This window comes from Oryctolagus cuniculus, chromosome 2 (assembly GCF_964237555.1).
Source record: "Oryctolagus cuniculus chromosome 2, mOryCun1.1, whole genome shotgun sequence".
Taxonomy (NCBI): Eukaryota; Metazoa; Chordata; class Mammalia; order Lagomorpha; family Leporidae; genus Oryctolagus; species Oryctolagus cuniculus.
The window spans coordinates 177,146,919-177,168,444 of record NC_091433.1 but is presented as its reverse complement, the minus strand read 5'-3'; the positions used below and the strand labels follow the sequence as shown (position 1 = coordinate 177,168,444).

The 21,526-nt window shown below is 49.2% G+C and overlaps 1 protein-coding gene across 21 annotated transcripts in view; it reads right to left on the bottom strand.

Moving 5' to 3' along the window:
- DTNB (dystrobrevin beta) overlaps positions 1–21,526 on the bottom strand; it is a 252,848-nt gene that overhangs the window by 170,874 nt on the left and 60,448 nt on the right. For 19 of the 21 annotated variants that reach the window (XR_007918316.2, XR_007918317.2, XM_051843156.2 and 16 more), the window contains exons 5-6: positions 21,057–21,142; positions 5,514–5,668 (exon numbers count right to left, since the gene is read on the bottom strand). Coding sequence is in view for 19 of the 21 variants with exons in the window: in XM_051843156.2 (XP_051699116.1) it covers positions 5,514–5,668; positions 21,057–21,142 (241 nt within the window). In the remaining 2 variants the exon portion in view is untranslated. Of the gene's footprint in view, positions 1–5,513; positions 5,669–9,605; positions 13,811–21,056; positions 21,143–21,526 lie in introns of those variants that run through there. The other 2 variants (XM_070069347.1, XM_070069346.1) reach the window with 2 other exon arrangements.

Below are 21,526 nucleotides of genomic sequence, written 5' to 3'. Positions count from 1 at the left end.
CTGCACTTGAGAAGCTAGGGGTGGACGTGCAGGCTCGGGGGAGGCGTCTATGTGCAGAACCCAACAGGGCCTCTTCCAGGCTGCTCTAGCACAGCTCCCCTGCTCCAAGCCCCACCAACATCTGGAGTCAGCCCTGGAGTTGTTGCTGTCCTAACAGATGGGTTCTGTTGAATCCTCTTTTTCCACGTTTGAAGTACTACTCAATGACATAAATCCATAGACTTGACTTTGCGAGTGAGCTTGTGGAAAACAAGCAACAATAGGCTTTAAAATGAAAGAGTCAGAACTACACTAAAGCAAATCGATACACAGTTCTCAGCATTCGAACATCTCTGCTGTAATGTAACACAGGCTGATGGAAAACTCTGCAGCCTGCGAAGCGTGGTTTAAACCCACATGAGAAGCAAGAGCGAAACGACAGAACACTGTGCAGCGCTGTGAACAGCGGATGCCCCAAGCAACAGCACCTCCCTGTCCACAGGCACGGCCACGGGAGCCCCAGTGGAGGACGACCCCTTCCATCTCTAGGGTCTGAGACACTTCTTCCCTCCCTCGTGCTAGGGGCAATGACGCCGCCCAAGGTAGATCAATTTTAGCAAAACTCAGTGCCAAGTCCCAGGGTCACAAGCTCCATCAACTGCTTTGTCCCCTTGCTTTCTTCACCCAGCTTCATCATCCTCACAATGCACAAGCAGTCTCGAGTCCCCTCAACCAGTCACTTCTTTCACTTAAGGAAGGTACCGCAAGATTTTTCAGCTTCTTAAAGCACTCGTACTTTCTATGTAATTGCGACCTCTTCTTTGTTCAGTCAGAACGGCAATATGCTGGGGAAAGCTGCCCAAGAACAGGCAATGCGATTCCTGTTCCACTCATCGGTACCGTTCTCTCTGCAATGGTGCATGGGCTGCTGCAGAAACAGAGACTGGAGGAAGACAAACTCACAGGAAACGGCCACGAACTCTGAATTTAACTCCTGCTGCACGATCTTTGTGCTAACAGTCCCACACCCTGGCCGTGTTATCAGTGGTTTCCACTTCTTCCAGAGCTCCTTTTGTCTTTATCATCTTCGTAGACCTAATTCAAGTTTCTCTGGCTTTTCCAAACCTGTCATATACAAAATGCTGGCAGGTGACTTTACAGGAATCCGAAGCAGGTAAAAGCAATCAGGTTGTGAATTCAAAGGCATCACAATCGTGTGTCGTAAGGTAACCTGCAGAATTTCATATAGCATTCTTATGAATTAACAATTACAACTTTTAAAATTTCTTCAGCAGTTTTTTTAAAGATTTATTCATTTTGTTTGAAAGGCAGAGTTATAGAGAGGCACAGGCAGAGAGAGAGAGGTCCTCCATCTGCTGGTCCACTCCCCAGATGGCCACAATGGACGGAGCTGGATCAGAAGTGGAGCAGCCAGGACTCGAACCAGCATCCATATGGGATGCAGACACTGCAGGCGGCGGTCCCACCTGCCACACCACAGCACTGGCCCCTTTTCAGCATTTCTAACTGGCATTCCAACCTTGGATTCCCAGCACGGCATTTACATTATAACCAAATCAAAGATTACGTTAGGTCTGGTGCTCCATGTCAGTGTTGCCCTTTTGTCAGATACTGTTCTTCACAGATAATTCTCCCTATGAATTCCCTTCCCCATCCCAACACTGCTTAGAGCAGTGTTTCTTTTTCTTTTTTTTTTTCTTTTTTCTTTTTTTATTTTTTGACAATCAGAGTTAGTGAGAGAGAGAGACAAAGGTCTTCCTTCCATTGGTTCACCCCCCAAATGGCCGCTATGGCCAGCAGGCTGAGCTGATCCGAAGCCAGGAGCCAGGTGCTTCCTCCTGGTCTCCCATGCAGGTGCAGGACCCAAGGACTTGGGCCATCCTCCACTGCCCTCCCAGGCCACAGCAGAGAGTTGGTCTGGAAGAGGAGCAACTGGGACAGAATCCGGCGCCCCAACTGGGACTAGAACCCGGGGTGCCGGTGCCGCAGGCGGAGGATTAGCCAGGTGAGCCGCGGCACCAGCTGAGAGCAGTGTTTCACAACCCGATCCGTTTTTAGCCTGACCTCCAGACGCGTGCCAACACTGCTGCCCCCTGGGGTGCACACTAGCAGAAAGCTGGGCCGGGAGGGAGTAACTGGGACTCAAACTAGGCACCTGGGTGTGGGATGCAGGTACCCAAGCAGTGATTTAACCACTGCATCAAATGCCTGCCCCAATTTTTAACTTTAAAAATAAAAAAGGTATGTATGTGTGTATTGGTTTTTTTGGTGAATCAATGTATCACCGGTCTTCAAATTTGCTCTTATTATGTATTTTTTAATTTTCATTTGTTATTTGAAAGGCAGAAAGGCAAAGACAGAGAGATCTTCAATTCACTCCCCAAATACTTGCAACAGCCAGGGCTGGTCCAGGTCAAGGTCAGGAGCCCAAAACCCAGCCGTGGTCTCCATGTGGGTAAGAGGGACCCGTGTACTCGAACCATCACCTGCTGCTCCCCAGGGTCTCCTGAGCAAGCAGCTGGATCAGAAGCAGAGCTCAAGCTCTCCAATACAGGATGTCGGCATCCCAAGAAGCAGCTTAACCACTGCACCAAATGCCTGCCCCTGTTCCATACAGCTGTGTATCTATAGCTACCAAAACTATGGTAGGGGGAGCTTTAATTTTTTTTATTTATCTTGTAAGATTTATTTATTTGAAAGGGAAGTGATGGAAAGAGAGACAGACAGAGATCTTACATCCACTGGTTCACTCCTCAAATGCAGAGGCTAGACCAGGCCAAAACCAGGAGCCAGGAAGTCCATCTGGGTCTTCCATGTGGGTGGCAGGAACCCGGACACTTGCTTTCTCCCAGGTGCATTAGCAGGGAGCTGGATCAGAGGTGCGGAGCAGCCAGGATTTGAACCAGGCACCCCGATATCAAATGTGCGAGTTCCACGCAGCAGCTTAATGTACTGTGCCACAATTAACTTTTTATGTTTAAATAACTTCAGACTTAGAGAAAGGTTACTAAGCATATTACTAAAATATTCCCATTTTCCAGATTCTTTTTTTTTTTAAAGATTCATTTTTTTAAAAAGGATTTATTTGAGGGGCCGGCACCGTGGTGCAGCAGGTTAATCCCCCGCCTGCAGCACCAGCATCCCATATGGGCGCCAGTTCTAGTCCCAGCTACTCCACTTCCAGTCCAGCTCTCTGCTATGGCCTGGGAAAGCAGTAGAGGATGACCCAAGTGCTTGGGCCCCTGCACCCATGTGGGAGACCAGGAAGAAGCACCTGGCTCTTGGCTTCGGAGCGGCGCAGCTCCGGCTGTTGCAGTCATTTGTGGAGTGAACCAACTGAAGTAAGACCTTTCTCTCTGTCTCTCCCTCTTACTGTCTATAACTCTACCTCTAAATTAAATAAAATATTTTTAAAAAATTTATTTGAAAGGCAGAGTTACAGAGAGGCAGAGACAGAGAGGTCTTCCATCTGCTGCTTCACTCCCCAAACAACTACAACGGCCAGAGGCACGCTGATACCAAATCAGGAGCCTGGAGCTTCCTCCAGGTCTTCCACATGGGTGCAGGGGCCCAAGGACTTGCTTTCCCAGGCCATTATCAGGGAGCTGGACAAGAAGAGAGCAGCCAGGACTTCCACTGGTGCCCATAGGGATGCCGGCACTGCAGAGGCTCTGTCCACTACACAACGCCGGCCCCAAAGATTCATTTTTTATTTATTTGAAAGATAGAGTTACAGAGAGAAGATAGAGAGAGCGAGAAAGAGAGAGAGCACTTCCATCTGCTGGTTCATTCACCAGATGGCTGCAATGGCCAGGGATGGGCCAGGCGGAAGCCAGGAGCCAGGAGCTTCATCCAATCTCCCACGTGGATGCAGGGGCCCAAGGCCATCTTCTGCTGCCTTCCCAGGCACATTAGCAGGGAGCTAGATGAGAAGTAGAGCAGCTGGGTCTCAAACTGGCGCCCATATGGATGCCGGTGCTGCGAGCAGCTGCTTAACCTGCCATGCCACAGCGCCGGTCCCCATAGTCTCGATTCTTCAAGTGTTAACACTGTGAAGGAGATGTTCCTTTACTGTTAAATACTTCAGATTGAATTTCTTAAAAACCAAGATATTTCTGACATTAAAAACATAAATATCCAAACCAGAAAAGTGAAATTCATTGACAGATACTACTATCCAGTCTGTAAGCTTTATTCCAATTTTCCCAGTTGTTCCAATAATGGAAACAAAAAGAAAATCCTGGGTCATGAACGGCACTGAGTTCTCCCATCTCCGGGACTCCTTTCCCCCAGAACGTCCCGTCCATCTGTCTTTGTCTTTAATGATACTGCTATTTCTGAAGCCAGTTTTATTGTAGAAATTCATTCATGTGGGTTTGCCCGATGTTTCCTCAAGATCCGACTCAGGCAGTACTTTGGGGCAGAGCGCGGAGAAGTCAGCCCGAGGGCTTCCCAGGGCAGTGTCCGCATCAGGTCACCGGAGAACGTGGCACCCGGCAGGTTTCTCCCAGGTGCAGCAACTTTGCTCCCCGTCCTAATCAACAACTATCTTACAGGGCACACTTCTGAGTACTGCAACACTCTATTTCCATTGATTATGTTACCCATTAGTCTTTTTTTTTTTTTTGGACAGGCAGAGTGGACAGACAGTGAGAGAGAGAAACAGAGAGAAAGGTCTTCCTTTGCCGTTGGTTCACCCTCCAATGGCCACCGCGGCCGGCGCACTGTGCTGATCCGATGGCAGGAGCCAGGTACTTCTCCTGGTCTCCCATGGGGTGCAGGGCCCAAGCACTTGGGCCATCCTCCACTGCACTCCCAGGCCACAGCAGAGAGCTGGCCTGGAAGAGGGGCAACCGGGACAGAATCCGGTGCCCCAACCAGGACTAGAACCCGGTGTGCCGGCGCTGCAAGGTGGAGGATTAGCCTAGTGAGCTGCGGTGCCGGCACTACCCATTAGTCTTAACCTAGGCCTTTTTATTAATTCCTCACTTCCCGGAAGTTTAGGATTAAGCTTTGTTTATCTAATCTCTACCTTAACAAAGCAATGCTACAGTCAGTGTCTACTCTGCTTCCAGCCCTGGAAGCCAAGGTTAAGGCCCCAGGAATTCACCCACCCGACCCCGGGGCGAGACCACAGAAGGCGACAGAATCCGCCTTCATGCATTAAAAACAGGACTGGGTGCAGCACCCCTGCCTCTAGCACCCAGGAGACAACGATCCTGTACTGTTAAGGAGTTTTACACAAAAGCTCCTGCAACCCACGATTTAAGTAATTCATTTAGAAAAATAATACATATCCAGGAGCAATGATGCAAAAATTCTTCAAATATTCTCTTTAAAACTCAAACATTACCTTGTTTTCCAGTAAAGACCCCTTCCCCACCCCACACGAGTCCTTGAGTGATTTTTATGCTCCTGGTCATATTCATCTGGCCGCAAACTGTGCAACCTGTGAACAGGTGGCAGACGCATGTGTGCTCTCCTGGAGCTGGGGTCCACACGGCTGCCCTTACCTGCTGCGGGAAACAGGTGCGGACTGAGTGCTCCGTGTAGCCGAAGGACGGTCCTTCGAAGACAGCTGTCGGGAGCTTCAGCACTTCCTTCAGAAACTGGTCAAACTTGCTAAATATCATTAAGCCATTGGAATCTGACATCTGTGAGAAAATATCTACGAGAACAAAACCAAATGAAGTCAAGTTATAAAGAAACACCCGTCTTGTAAATGGCTCTATGGCATTTGTATTCCAGTCAAAAAGTATCATCAAGCTATAGCTACGAGCTCCAGCGATGTTATTAACATCGGGCTGGTGCTCTGCTGCTGAGGCCCTCCCGTCGCCCAACACTCTACCCCAAATCAAATCAAAACCATTCCTGCACGTCTGCCTGCCTGTGCTCTTTCAGTGTGCACTCTGCATGGTAGCTTTGAATTTATTTCCATATTACTCTAAGAAGAACATGCTGCAACATCGTCATCTCTTAGCTTCTATATATGTATTTATAGAAGACAGAGGCATGTTTGAGAACACTGACACTAGCATATTGATATTAGGGCATGAAAGAAATTGTATTATGCTTGCATATTCATATACTAATGATATAACATATCCCTGTGAAACAAACTTGAAGCGAGCACAAAGGATATTTAACATATTCTATTTGGTGAGTCTCAAAACAGAATAAAAAGAACCCACATCACCTCTTGTATCCCGAAATACTTGGCTGCCCTAAGACCCGAGGCTGACGCAGAGCGGTGCCCGCAGATGGGAAACACCGCTATTTCTTTATCTCCTTGCAGAGAGTCCCTGACTCCAGCCATTCCTCTCCTTCCGCCCATAGTCAGGAGGGAAAAACCAGAACTAACCAGGAACTTAACACTTGACAAAGAAGTGTACTCGAAGCTTTTTTTCAAATTGCTGTGCTTTCTAACAAAGTAGTGTGTTAAACGTGCACTGAAGTATCACTCCTTGAGGACTTTTCAAACATAACATTTTGAAAATTCATATCTTATGTATTCAGGGTACACAGGTAAATTCATCTATATCTACACAGATGTAATTTATATACGCACGTTACTCTTTAGCTAAAGTTTGGAAGCCTTACTGAAATACTACATAGATAAAAACATCTTTTACACATTAATCAAAGAATAAGAATGTTAAATTATCAACTGCACAGAGTAATTTCTAAGGCACTGGAGAACTAGAAATTGTCAAAAAGAAATGAAAATCTTTAGTGTATCCTCTCACAAAAGTTGCTAGCTTGCAGTCGAAGAAAAAATATGAACCACCTGCACCAGGGGCCATAGCCAATGAAGGACTGAAAGAAGTATGGCCCCAGCGGAAAGGGGAACCCAAACCAGCTCACAAAGGCTTGTGCCTATAGTCATCTGACTCCACAGGAACCTTCATTGCAGCACACTCCTTCAGAATCTACCTTCACACAGAATCTACGCACACACACAGTGGGCTTCAAAGAGCTGGAGGAAAATGGAACTAAAAGATAAACAAGGCCAGCGCTGCGGCTCACTAGGCTAATCCTCTGCCTTGTGGCGCCGGCACACCAGGTTCTAGTCCCGGTCAGAGCGCCAGATTCTGTCCCGGTTGCCCCTCTTGCAGGCCAGCTCTCTGCTGTGGCCAGGAGTGCAGTGGAGGATGGCCCAAGTTCCATGGAAGACCAGGATAAGTACCTGGCTCCTGCCATCGGATCAGCGCGGTGCGCTGGCCACAGCACGCTGGCTGCGGCGGCCATTGGAGGGTGAACCGACGGCAAAAGGAAGACCTTTCTGTCTGTCTCTCTCTCTCACTGTCCACTCTGCCTGTCAAAAAAAAAAAAAAAAAGATAAACAAACCTTCCAGAAATTTCTGGAAATCGCTTTGCATATGGGCACAACTGTCAAGAAAGTTGTAAAAGAAAGAAAGTTGGGGCCGGCGCCACGGCTCACTAGGCTAATCCTCCGCCTAGCGGCGCCGGCACACCGGGTTCTAGTCCCGGTCGGGGCGCCGGATTCTGTCCCGGTTGCCCCTCTTCCAGGCCAGCTCTCTGCTGTGGCCAGGGAGTGCAGTGGAGGATGGCCCAGGTGCTTGGGCCCTGCACCCCATGGGAGACCAGGAAAAGCACCTGGCTCCTGGCTCCTGCCATCAGATCAGCGCGGTGCGCCGGCCGCAGCGCACCGGCCGCGGCGGCCATTGGAGGGTGAACCAACGGCAAAAGGAAGACCTTTCTCTCTGTCTCTCTCTCTCACTGTCCACTCTGCCTGTCAAAAAAAAAAAAAAGAAAGAAAGAAAGTTGGTAACTGGGCACTGAAAGACAGGATTTGGGAAGATGAGGGACCAAACAGGTGGAGTGGTGATCTGGAGACACAGCTGGGGAGGAAGAGGAGGAGGAGGAGGAGGAGGAGGAAGAGGAGGAAGAGGAGGAGAGGAGGGGAGGAGGAGGAAGAGAAGAGGAGAAGGAGGAGGGGGGAGGAGGAAGAGAGGAGGAGGGGGGGGAGGAGGAGGGGAGGAGGAGGAGGAGAGGAGGAGGAGGAGAGGAGGAAGGGAGGAGGAGAAGGAGAAGGGGGAAGGAGGAGGGGGGAGGAGGAGGAAGGGAGGAGGGCAGGAGGAGGGCAGGAGGAGGAAGGGAGGAGGAGAAGGAGGAGGGGGAGGAGGAAGGGAGGAGGAAGGGAGGAGGAGAAGGAGGAGGGGGGAAGGAGGAGGGGAGGAGGAGGAGGAGGAGGGGAGGAGAGCAGAGGAGGAGAACGAGGAGGGGAGGAGGAGGGGAGGAGGAAGAGGAGGGGAGGAGGAAGAGAAGGGGAGGAGGAGGAGGGGAGGAGGGGGGGAGGAGGAGGGGAAGAGGAGGGGAGGAGGAGGGGGAAGGAGGAGGAGGGGAGGAGGAGGAGGAAGAGGAGAAGGAGGAGGGGGAAGGAGGAGGAGGAGAGGAGGAGGAGGAAGAGGAGAGGAGGGCAGGAGGGCAGGAGGAGGAAGGGAGAAGGAGGAGGGGGAGGAGGGGGAGGAGGAGGAGGGGAGGAGGGCAGGAGGGCAGGAGGAGGAAGGGAGAAGGAGAAGGAGGGGGAAAGGAGGAGGGGGAAGGAAGAGGAGGGCAGGAGGAGGGGAAGAGGAGGGGGGAAGGAGGAGGAAGGGAGGAGGAGGGGAGGAGAGCAGGGGAGGAGAAGAGGAGGAGGAGGGGAGGAGGGGAGGAGGAGGGGAGGAGGAGGGGGAAGGAAGAGGAGGGCAGGAGGAGGGGAAGAGGAGGGGGGAAGGAGGAGGGGGGAGGAGGAGGGGAGGGGGGAGGAGGGGAGGGGGGAGGAGGGGAAGAGGAGGAGGGGAGGAGGAGGAGGGGAGGAGGAGGAAGGGAGGAGGAGGGGAGGAGGGGAGGGGGGAGGAGGGGAAGAGGAGGAGGGGAGGAGGAGGAGGGGAGGAGGAGGGGAGGAGAGCAGGGGAGGAGCGGAGGAAGAGGAAGGGAGGAGGGGAGGAGGAGGGGAGGAGGGGAGGAGGAGGGGAGGAGGAGAGGGGAGGAGGAGGAGGAGGGAAGGAGGAAGGGAGGAAAAGGAGAAGGGGAGGAAGAGGGGGGAGGAGGAGGAGGAAGAGGAGGGGAGGAGGAGGGGAGGAGGAGAGGGGGAGGAAGAGGAGGGGAGGAAGAGGAGGGGAGGAGGAGAGGGAGGGGAGGAGGAGGGGAGGAGAAGAGGGAGAGGAGGAGGAAGAGGGGAGGAGGGGAGGGGGAGGAGGAGGGGAGGAGGAGAGGGGGAGGAGGAGGGGAGGAGGAGAGGGGGAGGAGGAGGGGAGGAGGAGAGGGGAGGAGGAGGAGGAGAGGAGGAGGAGGAAGAGGAGGAGCCAGTGCTGCGGGGCATGTCAGTCCCCGGTGACCAGCAGGGGCAGGGCTGGGAGAGGCGGTGGTACACGGACCACCTACATGGAGAGCCAATGGGAAACAAAGCCTGACTATGGTGAGCACTGCTGCCTTGAAAGAAGACTTTGCAAGATGAAGGCATTTCAGATTCGGCTAAAACCTCCCCAGCAGGACGGCACTTTCCCAGAACGTCAGAGTGCCAGTGCCCAGCACGATGCAGGAAGGAGGAAGGATGAAACACCAGCTAGAAAATGATGTCAGAATTACAGCAGTGACAGCACCTGGGGCAGCTCTAGCTGAACTAATCCGCGTGTGTTCAAGTGGAGCCGTTTTGAAGACAGAAGCTGTTTCGGGCCAAGCTCAAGGCTGCAGAGGGACAGCTCTGGATGTGCCATGGTGACGGGAAGAAGGGAGGCTCTGCAGGAGAGAGCAGAGCGCCAGCGACATGGCTTCTCAAGCTGCTCCTCCCACAAAGCACCGCGGTGCCTGCTGAGTGTCTACTCCCTCTGGGCCGCTGCTCAGAGGGCACTGTGCCCAGAGGGAGGTGCTTCCCAGCCTGCTCTGTACTCTGCAACTCCAGGGCAGACTTCTGGAAAGCCTTTTGTGTTCCTAATGGACGCACAGACAGAACGGTCACCTTAGGCCCCTAAGTGCAGAGCAGGAAGACGGAAAGAAACCCTCAAATCTGAACTTCCGTGAGAAAAGTGAACGCCAATGCGCTTAAGGCTACTGTGAGGCAAGCCTTCTGCTGCTACTCGGTGCTTTCCTTGATGGAGAAACAGTAATTCATCCACAGCCACTAGTGGCACAAACACTGGGTCCAGACTTCAGCCACCAAGTGCGCAGTGTGCGTTCCCAAAGCTTCACAAACACACCCACACCAACACATCCACACCTCACTCAGGGTAATAAAAGGGCACGGCCAGGGAAATGACTAAACCCCCCCACACAAAACAACAAGATCATTTCCGTCACTCTCCGTTACTATGTTACAAGAATAAATGCAAAGTACCAAACAAGGTTTTTAAATTCAGGAATAAAGAAATTACAATTTAAGAGGCCCATATTACAGTGAGGGAACAAGTAGGGACATGTTTGTTTGTTTAATAAGAGGAATACTGGTAGGCAACAAAGTTGAAGGCACAGTGCAGGAAGTTCTAACTTCTCAGACTAGTTCCCTTTAGCTTCCTTCATCAGAAAGAAAAGCACTGAAAGGGACTGCTCATTTTTAAATCTAAATGAAACATCACCAGGACTGGCGCACTGTGGTGTGGCAAAGCCTCCACCTGTGGTGCCAGCATCCCAAATAGGAAAGGGTTCGAGTCCCAACTACTCCACTTCCCATCCAGCTCTCTGCTATGGCCGGGGAAACAGTGGAAGATATCCAAGTCTTTGGGTCCCTACACTCATGTGAGAGGCCTGGAGGAAGCTCCCGGCTCCTGGCTTCAGATCAGCCTGGCTACAGTCATTGTGGCCACTTGGGGAATGAACCAATGGATAGAAGACCTTTCTCTCGGCCGGCGCCGCAGCTCACTAGGCTAATCCTCCACCTAGCGGCACCGGCACACCGGGTTCTAGTCCCGGTCGGGGCACCGGATTCTGTCCCGGTTGCCCCTCTTCCAGGCCAGCTCTCTGCTATGGCCCAGGAGTGCAGTGGAGGATGGCCCAAGTGCTTGGGCCCTGCACCCCATGGGAGACCAGGAAAAGCATCTGGCTCCCGCCTTCGGATCAGCGCAGTGCGCCGGCCGCAGCGTGTGGCCGCGGCGGCCATTGGAGGGTGAACCAATGGCAAAAGGAAGATCTTTCTCTCTGTCTCTCTCTCTCACTGTCCACTCTGTAAAAAAAAAAAAAAAAAAAAAAAGACCTTTCTCTCTGTCTCTCCCTTTCTTTCTGTAACTCTGCCTCTCAAATAAATAAATAAATCTTTAAAAAAAATGAAGCATCACAAATGATCAATCTATAATTTACAGTATGTATATAGAGAAATAACAAAGTAAATGAGGCAACACAATTTAATAAAAACGTGGAAAAAACTAGTCCTCTAATGAAAGCCTTAAATTCCTGTGGCATTAGGGACTAAACCACCGCCCAGATCACCAGTTAATTTCTCCATTAATTCAATTCTACATCACTAAAAGAAGGCATGCTGATTCCCCACGCTGATCCCAGCTAAAAAAGGCTTTTTCCCTTGTTAGAAACACCAACGAGCCCCTAGCCGTGCATGTGCACACAAGGTTTAAAACAGCCTGTCCTCCGTGTGTGACAGGCAGAATAGTGCTGCCGGGCTGCTATCATCACACAGGGTCTGATTTTCTCTTGGTGACAAGGCTCTGGGGCCTCCATCAAGTTCCACACCCCCCTCCCGGACCCCCCGGGGTAGCCATGTGCTCTGGGAATGACTGCTGTCCTCACTACACGGGGCAGCCATCCTCTTCTGTAGGTCAGCTTGCCCTGGCAAGCAATTCTGACCTCCTGTCATATTTCGACGCGTCGAGCAGCCAAACCCACAGCACCACGTACACACAGCGCCTACAGACAAGAACCCCAAGGGCCTGCTGCACTCCCAAACTCAGCGGCCACGGCAGGCAGCCCATGTGGAGGCGGCTGCAGAATGGGAGACAGGATGCCTGGGGGCCAGAAGCGATCTCAGACGCGGCCCCACACCTCCCCCAGTCTGGGTTCGTTTTCCTTTTCCTTCTTTGCTTGCCTTATCCGCAAAACACCAATGTCAGGCTAACCTCATAGCTGTGCGGTTCTGAGACGCTTCTGGTTGTTGGGGATGTATGAATACAAGCATCGCTGCTAGGGTTCAACTGTCACCTCCACAAGCCATCAAGATGAATACACAGTGACAAATGGGTAAGAAACCCCTAGTGAGGACGAGTGAAACCGACTCACTGCCGCGAGTGCTAATGAGACCGCGAGGAGCCAAAGAACCGAGACGTCACAGAAACAGTCAATTCCAGGTAAAAGCAGAGGGAATCTCAGGTCTTCCCACCTCTGGGCTACCAAAAACACGGAAAAAGATAAATAACGCAAACTGATACTAGTCTAACATCCTTGCTATCACTTTGGAATAGTTCAGATTTCCTCCTGTGATTAATGCAAGTGTGTTTAAAATCTCCCCTCACCATGCGGGCTTCCCATGTGGAAGTGCCAACATTGGCATGAGCATGCTGATTTTGCTGCAGGCTCTGGTCTCACACGTCTGAGTCAGACGTGTACCAGGTGCACAAGGTGGTAAGACATCCAGAAGGTGAGAAAGTGAATGCACGTGCACCGTGAGCGGTAGCCCTCGTGAGCGGGTCAGAGGACTGCATGGAGGAAGAAGGGGTGGGGAGCGGTAAAGGCCCCCTGAACAGCACCTCCAGCCCCAGGCAGCTGCAGAGGACAGAGCAGGCTCCCACCAATGCTGGCCTCTTTCACGAGGTGGGGGTGGTGCCTGGGAATTGATGACACCTCCATAAATCCCACCTGGAGCTCAGCATCCATATTATCACAGTGTCATCCCCTCTAGGTCCCGGATGAAGCAGGTGCACCCTGGAAAGGGGTCATTTTGACTGACAGGTAGAGGGATGGCATTAACTGGAGGCTTGCTGGGACTTCCAGCTCACACAGACCTACACTAGCTATACCACAGCAGTGCCAGATCATGTCCCAGCTGCCCCACTTCTGATTCAGCTCCCTGCTAATGCACCTGAGAAGGCAGTGAAGATGGCCTTGTACTTGGGTCCCTGTCACTCACGTGGGAGACTACGATGAAGCTTTTGGCTTCAGCCTGGGCCAGTCCTGGATGTTGAGGCCATTTTGGAAGTGAATCAGCAGATGGAAGATCTCTCTCTCTCTCCCTCTCTCTCTCTGTTGAGGCCATCTGCGAAGTGAATCGGCAGATGGAAGATCTCTCTCTCTCTCTCTCTGTGCTTTTCAAATAAATAAATAATTCTTAAAACAAAATCATATGACATTCATATATTTTGATCTGATCCTTTTAAAAAAAAATTCCTTGAGAGGCAGAGATACAAAGAGAGTGCATCAGACAGAGAAAGCTCCATCCATTTGTTCAGTGCCCAGATGCCTGCCAATAGGCATGGGATGTTAGAAGTCAATCCAGGGGGCGGCGCCGCGGCTCAATAGACTAATCTTCCACCTGCGGCGCCGGCACACCGGGTTCCAGTCCTGGTTGGGGCGCCGGATTCTGTCCTGGCTGCCCCTTTTCCAGGCCAGCTCTCTGCTATGGCCCGGGAGTGCAGTGGAGGATGGCCCAAGTCCTTGGGCCCTGCACCCACATGGGAGACCAGGAGAAGCACCTGGCTCCTGCCTTTGGATCAGCGTGATGCGCCGGTCACAGCGCACCGGCCGCGGCAGCCATTGGAGGGTGAACCAACAGCAAAAGGAAGACCTTTCTCTCTGTCTCTCTCTCTTTCTCTCTCTCTCACTGTCCACTCTGCCCGTTAAAAAATTTAAAAAAAAAAAAAAAAAAAAAAAAAGGAAGTCAATCCAGGCCTCCCATGTGGATAGCAGGAAACCAGTTACTTGAGCCATCATCACTGCCTTGCAGAGTCTGCAACAGCAGGGAGCTGGAGTCAGGCACTGGATGTGGGTGTGGGTGTTCTAATGGCCTCTGTGAACCAGATGTGTAAACACAACCACATGGGTATCCCAAACTGCACTCAGTGCCCCCTGCTGGACATTAAAGCCATTTCAAGTTTTCATTATGGAAACCACTGCAACCAAGAAGAATGGATAAAGAAATGCACAACGAAATATTATTCAGCTATAAAAAAGAATGAAGTTCTATCACTGCATCAGAATGTCTGCAACCGGAGGACATCATGACTTACAGTTTGGTTTTAGTTTTTAAGATTTTTTTTTTCCATTTGACAGGTAGAGTTATGGACAGTGATAAGGAGAGACATAGAAAAAGGTCTTCCATCCGCTGGTTCACTCCCCAAATGGCTGCAACAGCCAGAGATGGGGTAACCCGAAGCCAGGAGCCAGGAGCTTCTTCCAGGTCTCCCACACTGGTGTAGTGGCCCAAGCACTTGGGCTATCTTCCACTGCTTTCCCAGGCCATAGCAGAGAGCTAGATGAGGAAGAGGAGCAGCCGGGACTAGAACCAGTGCCCTTATGGGATGCTGGTGCCATAGGCGGAGGATTAACCTACTGCACCACAGTGCCAGCCCTTTGCTCCTATCTTTTAATACAACTAAATGGGGTTTGAAGAGGAGACTTTTATAGAAAATACATAGCAAATTAAACAAGGTAAATAAACCACATAAATTCATTGATGCTTAAGTATGGTTTAGTAAGTAGTGGGCTTCACAGTCCGCAAATTTTGTTCTTTTGTTCTTCTGAGTTAATATTCTGAGTTTCTGATACTATTGAGCTCTGACATGTTTTTAATTAAAGTCTGTATTTTGGGAACAGGTGTTGTGGCATGGTGGGTCTAGTCACCACCTAGGATGCCCACATCCCACATCCAAGGGCCTGGGACCAAATCCCATCTCCACTTTCAATCCAGTTTCCTGTGAATACACCTGGGATGCAGCGTTCGTGGCCCCAGTACTAGGGTTCCTACCACTCAAATGGGAGACCAGGATGGAGTTCCTGGCTCCTGGCTTCTGCCTGGCCCAGCCCCAGCTGTTTCAGGCATTTGGGGAGTAACCAGGAAATGAAAGATCTCTCTCTCTCTCTAACTCTCTCCCTCCCTCCCTGTGTGTGTGCGCGCAGGCACACATGTGTGTACATGTATGTATGTGTCTCTGTCCTTCAAATCAATAAATAAATAAGACAAAAAAGCAGAGTTTGTGTTCTAGACAGGAGCTATCTCTGATTCTCAGGTGTTGCCCATAATGGCTACAACATGTATGAAAACTCAGGAGAAAAATTCTTGTAGGACACATCTGAAAAATTTAACATTTCAATACTAAGTCACTTCAGACGCTATCTTGCCTTTAAAACAAAAAATGTCAAATTAGAAAAAAATGGGATAAAATTTAAGAAAAAATTCTAAGTTGAAAAGTAAAAAGCAGAAAGATTTTTTAAAAAGGAAGAAAGAAAAAGTAGGAATGCCAAGACATGTTCTACCTAAATTAGAAAACCTAATTTAATGGGAACATTAGGGGCAGGCGTTTAACTTGGCGGTTAGGACGCCAGCAGGGACGCCTGCATCCTACACAGGAGTGCCTTGGTTTGAGTCTTGATCCGCTTCCCATCAGCTTCCTGTTAGTGCGCACTGGGAGGCAGCAAGTAATGGCTTGAGTAGTTCTGGCCCTGCCACCCACATGGGACACTGGGATTGGTTCCCAGCTTCGAGCTTTGGCCTGGCCCAGTCCAGGCCATTGCAGTCCTTTGGAGATTGCAAAATAAACAGAATTCTCAAATAAAAAGTTTTAAAGCCAAGACACTCTGGGGGAAAAAAAAAAAACCTAAATGAAAGATCTCTGCGAGTGAGATCCCAGTGGAAAGAATGGGTCATCAAAGAAGGAGGTACCTTTCTCTAAAGGAAGGAGAGAACTTCCACTTTGACCATGGCCTTGTCTAAAAATTAAAATCACAGAGTCAGTGAACTCAGGGGGCTTCCATAGCCTTGGCAGCTCATGACAAGAGCCTAGGGTGATTACTGAGGCCATAAACAAGAGTGTCAATTTGTTAAGTCAACAATAGGAGTCACTGTGCACTTACTCCTCATGTAGGATCTTTGTCCTTAGTGTGCTGTACATTGAGATTTAATGCTATAACTAGTACTCAAACAGTATTTTTCACTTTATGTTTCTGTGTGGGAGCAAACTGTTGAAATCTTTACTTAATGTATGCTAAACTGATCTTCTGTATATAAAGAGAAACGAAAATGAATCTTGATGTGAATGGAAGGGGAGAGGGAGTGGGAAAGGGGAGGGTTGCGGGTGGGAGGGACGTTATGGGGGGGAAGCCATTGTAATCCATAAGCTGTACTTTGGAAATTTATATTCATTAAATAAAAGTTTGAAAGCAAACACACACACACACACACACACACATTAACAGAATAGTAGAGTGCAGCCAATAACCAACTGGAGAAATGAAGAACCAAGATGACAGAAAAAGTAGGCAGAAGAAAATGAGTATCGATATTATAGGATGTACAATGTAAGGTTCTGTTTGGCTATTATACTAATATTCAGCCACCTCAACTAGATGGAATGTAGCTGAGAACTAGAAAGCAACAGGAGGCCGGTGCCATGGCTCAATAGGCTAATCCTCTGCCTGCGGTGCCAGCACCCCGGGTTCTGGTCCCGGTCGGGGTGCCGGATTCTGTCCCAGTTGCCCCTCTTCCAGGCCAGCTCTCTGCTGTGGCCCGGGAGTGCAGTGGAGGATGGCCCAAGTGCTTGGGCCCTGCACCCCACAGGAGACCAGGAGAAGCACCTGGCTCCTGGCTTTGGATCAGCATGATGTGCCAGCCGCAGCGCACCGGCCACGGCGGCCATTGGAGGGTGAACCAACGGCAAAAGGAAGACCTTTCTCTCTGTCTCTCTCTCTCTGTCCACTCTGCCTGTCAAAAAAAAAAAAGTTAAAAAATAAATAAATAAATAAATAAATAGAAAGCAACAGGACACGATGGCCAAAACCAACAACAGTACTACAAAACTCAAGTGCTTCTTTCCTAAAGGTAATCATTTCAAATCTTCATTTTAAAGACAATGCTAAGAAGTTTGGTCACACTGTCTCTGTTCGTAGGATATTAGAAGTAGTAAATCAGAAATAAGATCTCCAGAGGCTGTACACTCACAATACCATCATAGTTGCCAGTGATAAGGGACAGGTGCACACCCCACCGCCACCACCAAGAACAAGCTCAAGAGTAGAAAAGGCCCAGCAGGCCCAAAGCACGGGACAAACAGCCCCAGGCCTCCCTCAGCACCCTCCGCATCAGAGGACGACCGCTGTTGGAAGACAGCATCCCTGGGAGGTGAACAAGGCTTCTATCACCATCAGTGAGCTCTGTTTCACAGGGAAGGCACAGGCCACATTTGCAAAGCAGTTTCCACCCCTGATGATTAAAATTTAAAAAGTAGAGGGAAGCTTCAATACCTGAAAATTTTACTCACAGTAAACACCTCAGCCCCTCACCATGACAATTAACAATAAAAAATAACAAGACAGAGCTACACATGCTAGAGAGGCTAGCATTGGGGGCATGAAGACAACAAACCCCAAAGAAAACAGACCTGGACTGCACAGGCATGGTGCCGCGAGACCCTGCCCAGCCCAACACTATGCACAGCGACGGTCCTGCCGGCCCTCGCAAGCACCTCTGCCACTTGAACCCCAAGTCCAGAAGCCATGTCCAAGCCTGCAGCCACCTGACCCTTCCCAAACCCACATGGTACTGGAATTGGCTCTTCCTCACTTCTAGCCACGAGTGGCTGGTAGTGATTTTAGTACTTGGTCAGGTGAGCTGCCTCCATATCAATGTTCCAGATAAACCTTAGACCCCAGAGCCATCCAGAACATGCAGTTCTGCATCACTTTTCCACTGTTTTCAACCATTCTCCCCAGCACCATTAAAGATGGCACATACAGGGGCCAGTGCTGTGGCACAGGGGATCAAGCCACCGCCTGCCACGCGGGCATAACATCTGGCACCAGTTAGAGTCCGGCTGCTCCACTTCTAATCCAGCTCCCTGGGAAAGCAGCAGAAGATGGTCCAAGTGCTTGGGCCCCAGCACTCATGTGGGAGACCTGGAAGAAGCTCCTGGTTTCAGATCAGCCCAGCTCTGTTGTGGCCATTAGGGGAGTGAACCAGCAGATGGAAGACCTTTCTCTCTGTCTCTCCTTCTGTCTGTCTGTAACTTTGCCTCTCAAATAAATAAATAAATCTTTAAAAAATAAAGATGACATGTATATTGTCTGGTATCATCATCAAAAAGCAGACAAATTTTCAGCTTTAGTTTTCTGTGTTTGAATGAAATATAATTTCATTGATATTATAATATCTTCCTATTTTTTAAAAGATTTATTTATTTGAAAAGCAGAGCTACAGAGAGGCAGAGACAAAGAAAGAAAGAAATGTCTCCCATCCCATCCATTGGTTCACTCCCAAACGACCACAATAGCCAGAGCTAGGATGATCCAAAGCCAAGAGCCTGGAGCTTATTCCAGGTCTCCCACATGGGTGCGAGGGTCCAAGCACTTGGACCATCTTCTGCTGCTTTCCAGGCACATCAGCAGGGAGCTGGATCAGAAGTGGAACAGCCAGGACTCAAACTGGTATCCCTATGGAATACCGGTGCTGCAGGCAGTGGCTTTACCCATTAAGCCACAGTGCCAGCCGCAACATCTTCCTCTGAAAAGTGAATTAAGAAACTCCAACTCAAAAAACATTTTGAGGTGCCGGCACTGTGGCACAGAAGATTAAAGCCATAGCCTGCAGCACCGGCATCCCCCAGGGGCACCAATTGGAGTCCTGGTTGCTCCACTTCTGATCCAGCTCTCTGCTATGGCCTAGGAAATCAGTGGAAGATGGCCCAAGTCCTTGGGCCCCTGCACCCACGTGGGAGACCTGGAATAAGCTCCTGGCTCTGGATCAGCTCAGCTCTGGCCATTGCAGTCATTTGGGGGGTTAACTAGTGGATAGAAGACCTCTCTCTCCCTCTCTCTCTCTGGCTCTACCTCTCTGTAATTCTGTCTTTCAAATAATTAAAATAAATCTTTTTTTTCTTTTTTTTAAATTTTTTAATTTATTTTGACAGGCAGAGTGGACAGTGACAGAGAGACAGAGAGAAAGGTCTTCCTTTGCCGTTGGTTCACCCTCTAATGGCCGCCGTGGCCGGTGTGCTGCGGCCGGTGCACTGCGCTGATCCGATGGCAGGAGCCAGGTACTTATCCTGGTCTCCCATGGGGTGCAGGGCCCAAGCACTTGGGCCATCCTCCACTGCACTCCCTGGCCACAGCAGAGAGCTGGCCTGGAAGAGGGGCAACCGGGACAGAATCCGGCGCCCCGACCGGGACTAGAACCCAGTGTGCTGGCCCCACAAGGCGGAGGATTAGCCTAGTGAGCTGCGGCGCCGGCCCAAATAAATCTTTTTTTTTTTTTTAAAGAATATTTTGAGATAGAATGTGAAAAATTTCAGAAAAGCACTTAAATAAAATAATAGTATTATCAAAAATATGGTCTGCATAATAGCTGATTCTGAAATGGTGATGTCAGTTAACAGCTGGCCAAGAACATTATCCTAGATCTTTGTTGGGCTAGTGGGACATCTAGCTTTCCAACTTCCAATGTCATGGTAACAGGTAAGAAGCACAGCGGACAAATGCATCAATGAAGTAATCTTGCCCAAAAATTTGTACTTGAATCGGATCAAGCATCTATATCTTCCAATTCAAAAAGAAATAAGTAAGACACAAGGAACATAAAAAAGATGCGGTCATCAAAATCCAACTGATGAGAAATGCTCCAGGACAGAGAACAAAGCTTTCTTCTTTCTTTTTTTTAAAAAGATCTATTTATTTATTTGAAAGGCAAAGTTACAGAGAGAGGAGAGACAGAGAGAAGTCTTCCATCCGCTGGTTCACCCCCCCAGATGGCTGCAACAGCCAGAGCTGTGCTGATCCAAAGCCAGGAGCCAAGAGCTTCTTCTGGGTCTCCCACGTGGGTACAGGGGCCCAAGGACTTGGGCCATCTTCTACTGCTTTCCCAGGCCATAGCAGAGAGCTGGGTTGGAATTGGAGCAGCCAGGACTCATATCAGTGATATGAGATACCGACACTGCAGGCCGTGGCTTTAACCGGCTGAGCCACAGCACTGGCCCCAAGAACCCAGTTTTTTCAACAAATAAATTCACACTGTCTCACACACTGGAACACACGGCATCAGCCTCCTGAAATTCTTGCTCTACAGGTCCTTGCACACTGCACAGGGCATTGCAGCAACACCTGTCTCCCAGCACAGCACCAGCACAGGGGGGAGAAACAAGGCAGACAGCCAGGCTGAAATCCCAGGGTTACCCCTCAGCTAACTCTGCTACAGACTGAAAATGCCACCTGCTGCTCCAGGGGAGCTCCAGGACTCCACGAGAAGACATAGGTAAAGCACCCAGCAGAATGTGTGGCGGACCTTAGACAGTTAGTAACTACCTAGCAGTGAATAAATAAGAAACGTAAACAACCAAATCAAGCAGCTGCTCCTTTCTTCTCATTTGATCTCATCAACCACTTTCTACAGTAACTAATGAACAGGAAAATGGCAAAACATACAAAATGGGGAGGCAACTGAAAGAAAAAAATAAGCTCCCAATGTCTAGATAATTGAGCCTGACACTAAGATACTGAGGAATAGTTTAATCACAGCAAATACCACATGTTGAAGGATAGTTATCGAGAAAAGGGCTAGACTTGACAAACGCAGTAAAAGCGATCAAATTTATTTTCTGACCAAAATCTCTCAAGCATAACTTTTCACAATATGGAATATGTTTTTAAGAATTTTTAAAATGCCAAAATTACCATTTTGAATAGTTTCAATTTTCTCACTTACGCAAACACTGAATTAAATCTTTTAACTTTCTCATCTGAACAGTAGGTGGCGTAATTCACATAGTGAGTGAGTGGTGGCAGAGTGAGTGATGTGGAGACAGGAAAACGAGAAAGCTCCATAAAGCACCATCCAAAATTTTGAAAGCATTCACGTACAGTTGTTTAAAAGGCCTAATTTGAAAATAAGGATTTTCAAATAATATGGAAATACTTACATCGCAATTTGTCCAGCATTTTTCCACCACACATGGTTGCTAACATAGCTTTAACTGAAAATACCGTCAACTTGCCTCGGCCCTCACTGCAAAATAAATTATATTAGAAATAATTGCTATCTGGAACCACAAAAGCAATCAAGTGTATCACTAAATATTCAGCAACCAGTAAATTGATTCCTGCCCGTCTCGTGGGAAACGATTTTTACCACATTTAGAAACCCTGGCTTTTTTGTTTAATTATTTTTATTTATTTATTTATTTATTTATTTTGCAGAATTAAGGCTTTGTCTGTGCTAGGTGATGAATGCTAAAGTTACCCTACATTATCTGGAAATGAGTTTGGGAAGGAGTCTATAAGGTAACTGATATGGGTCATGTAAGCAGAGGGCAAATGGATGAGCCCGAAAAAAACTTCCCATCAACTAAACCCAATCCATCCACAGCACAGGTGTGTGGAGGCACTCAAA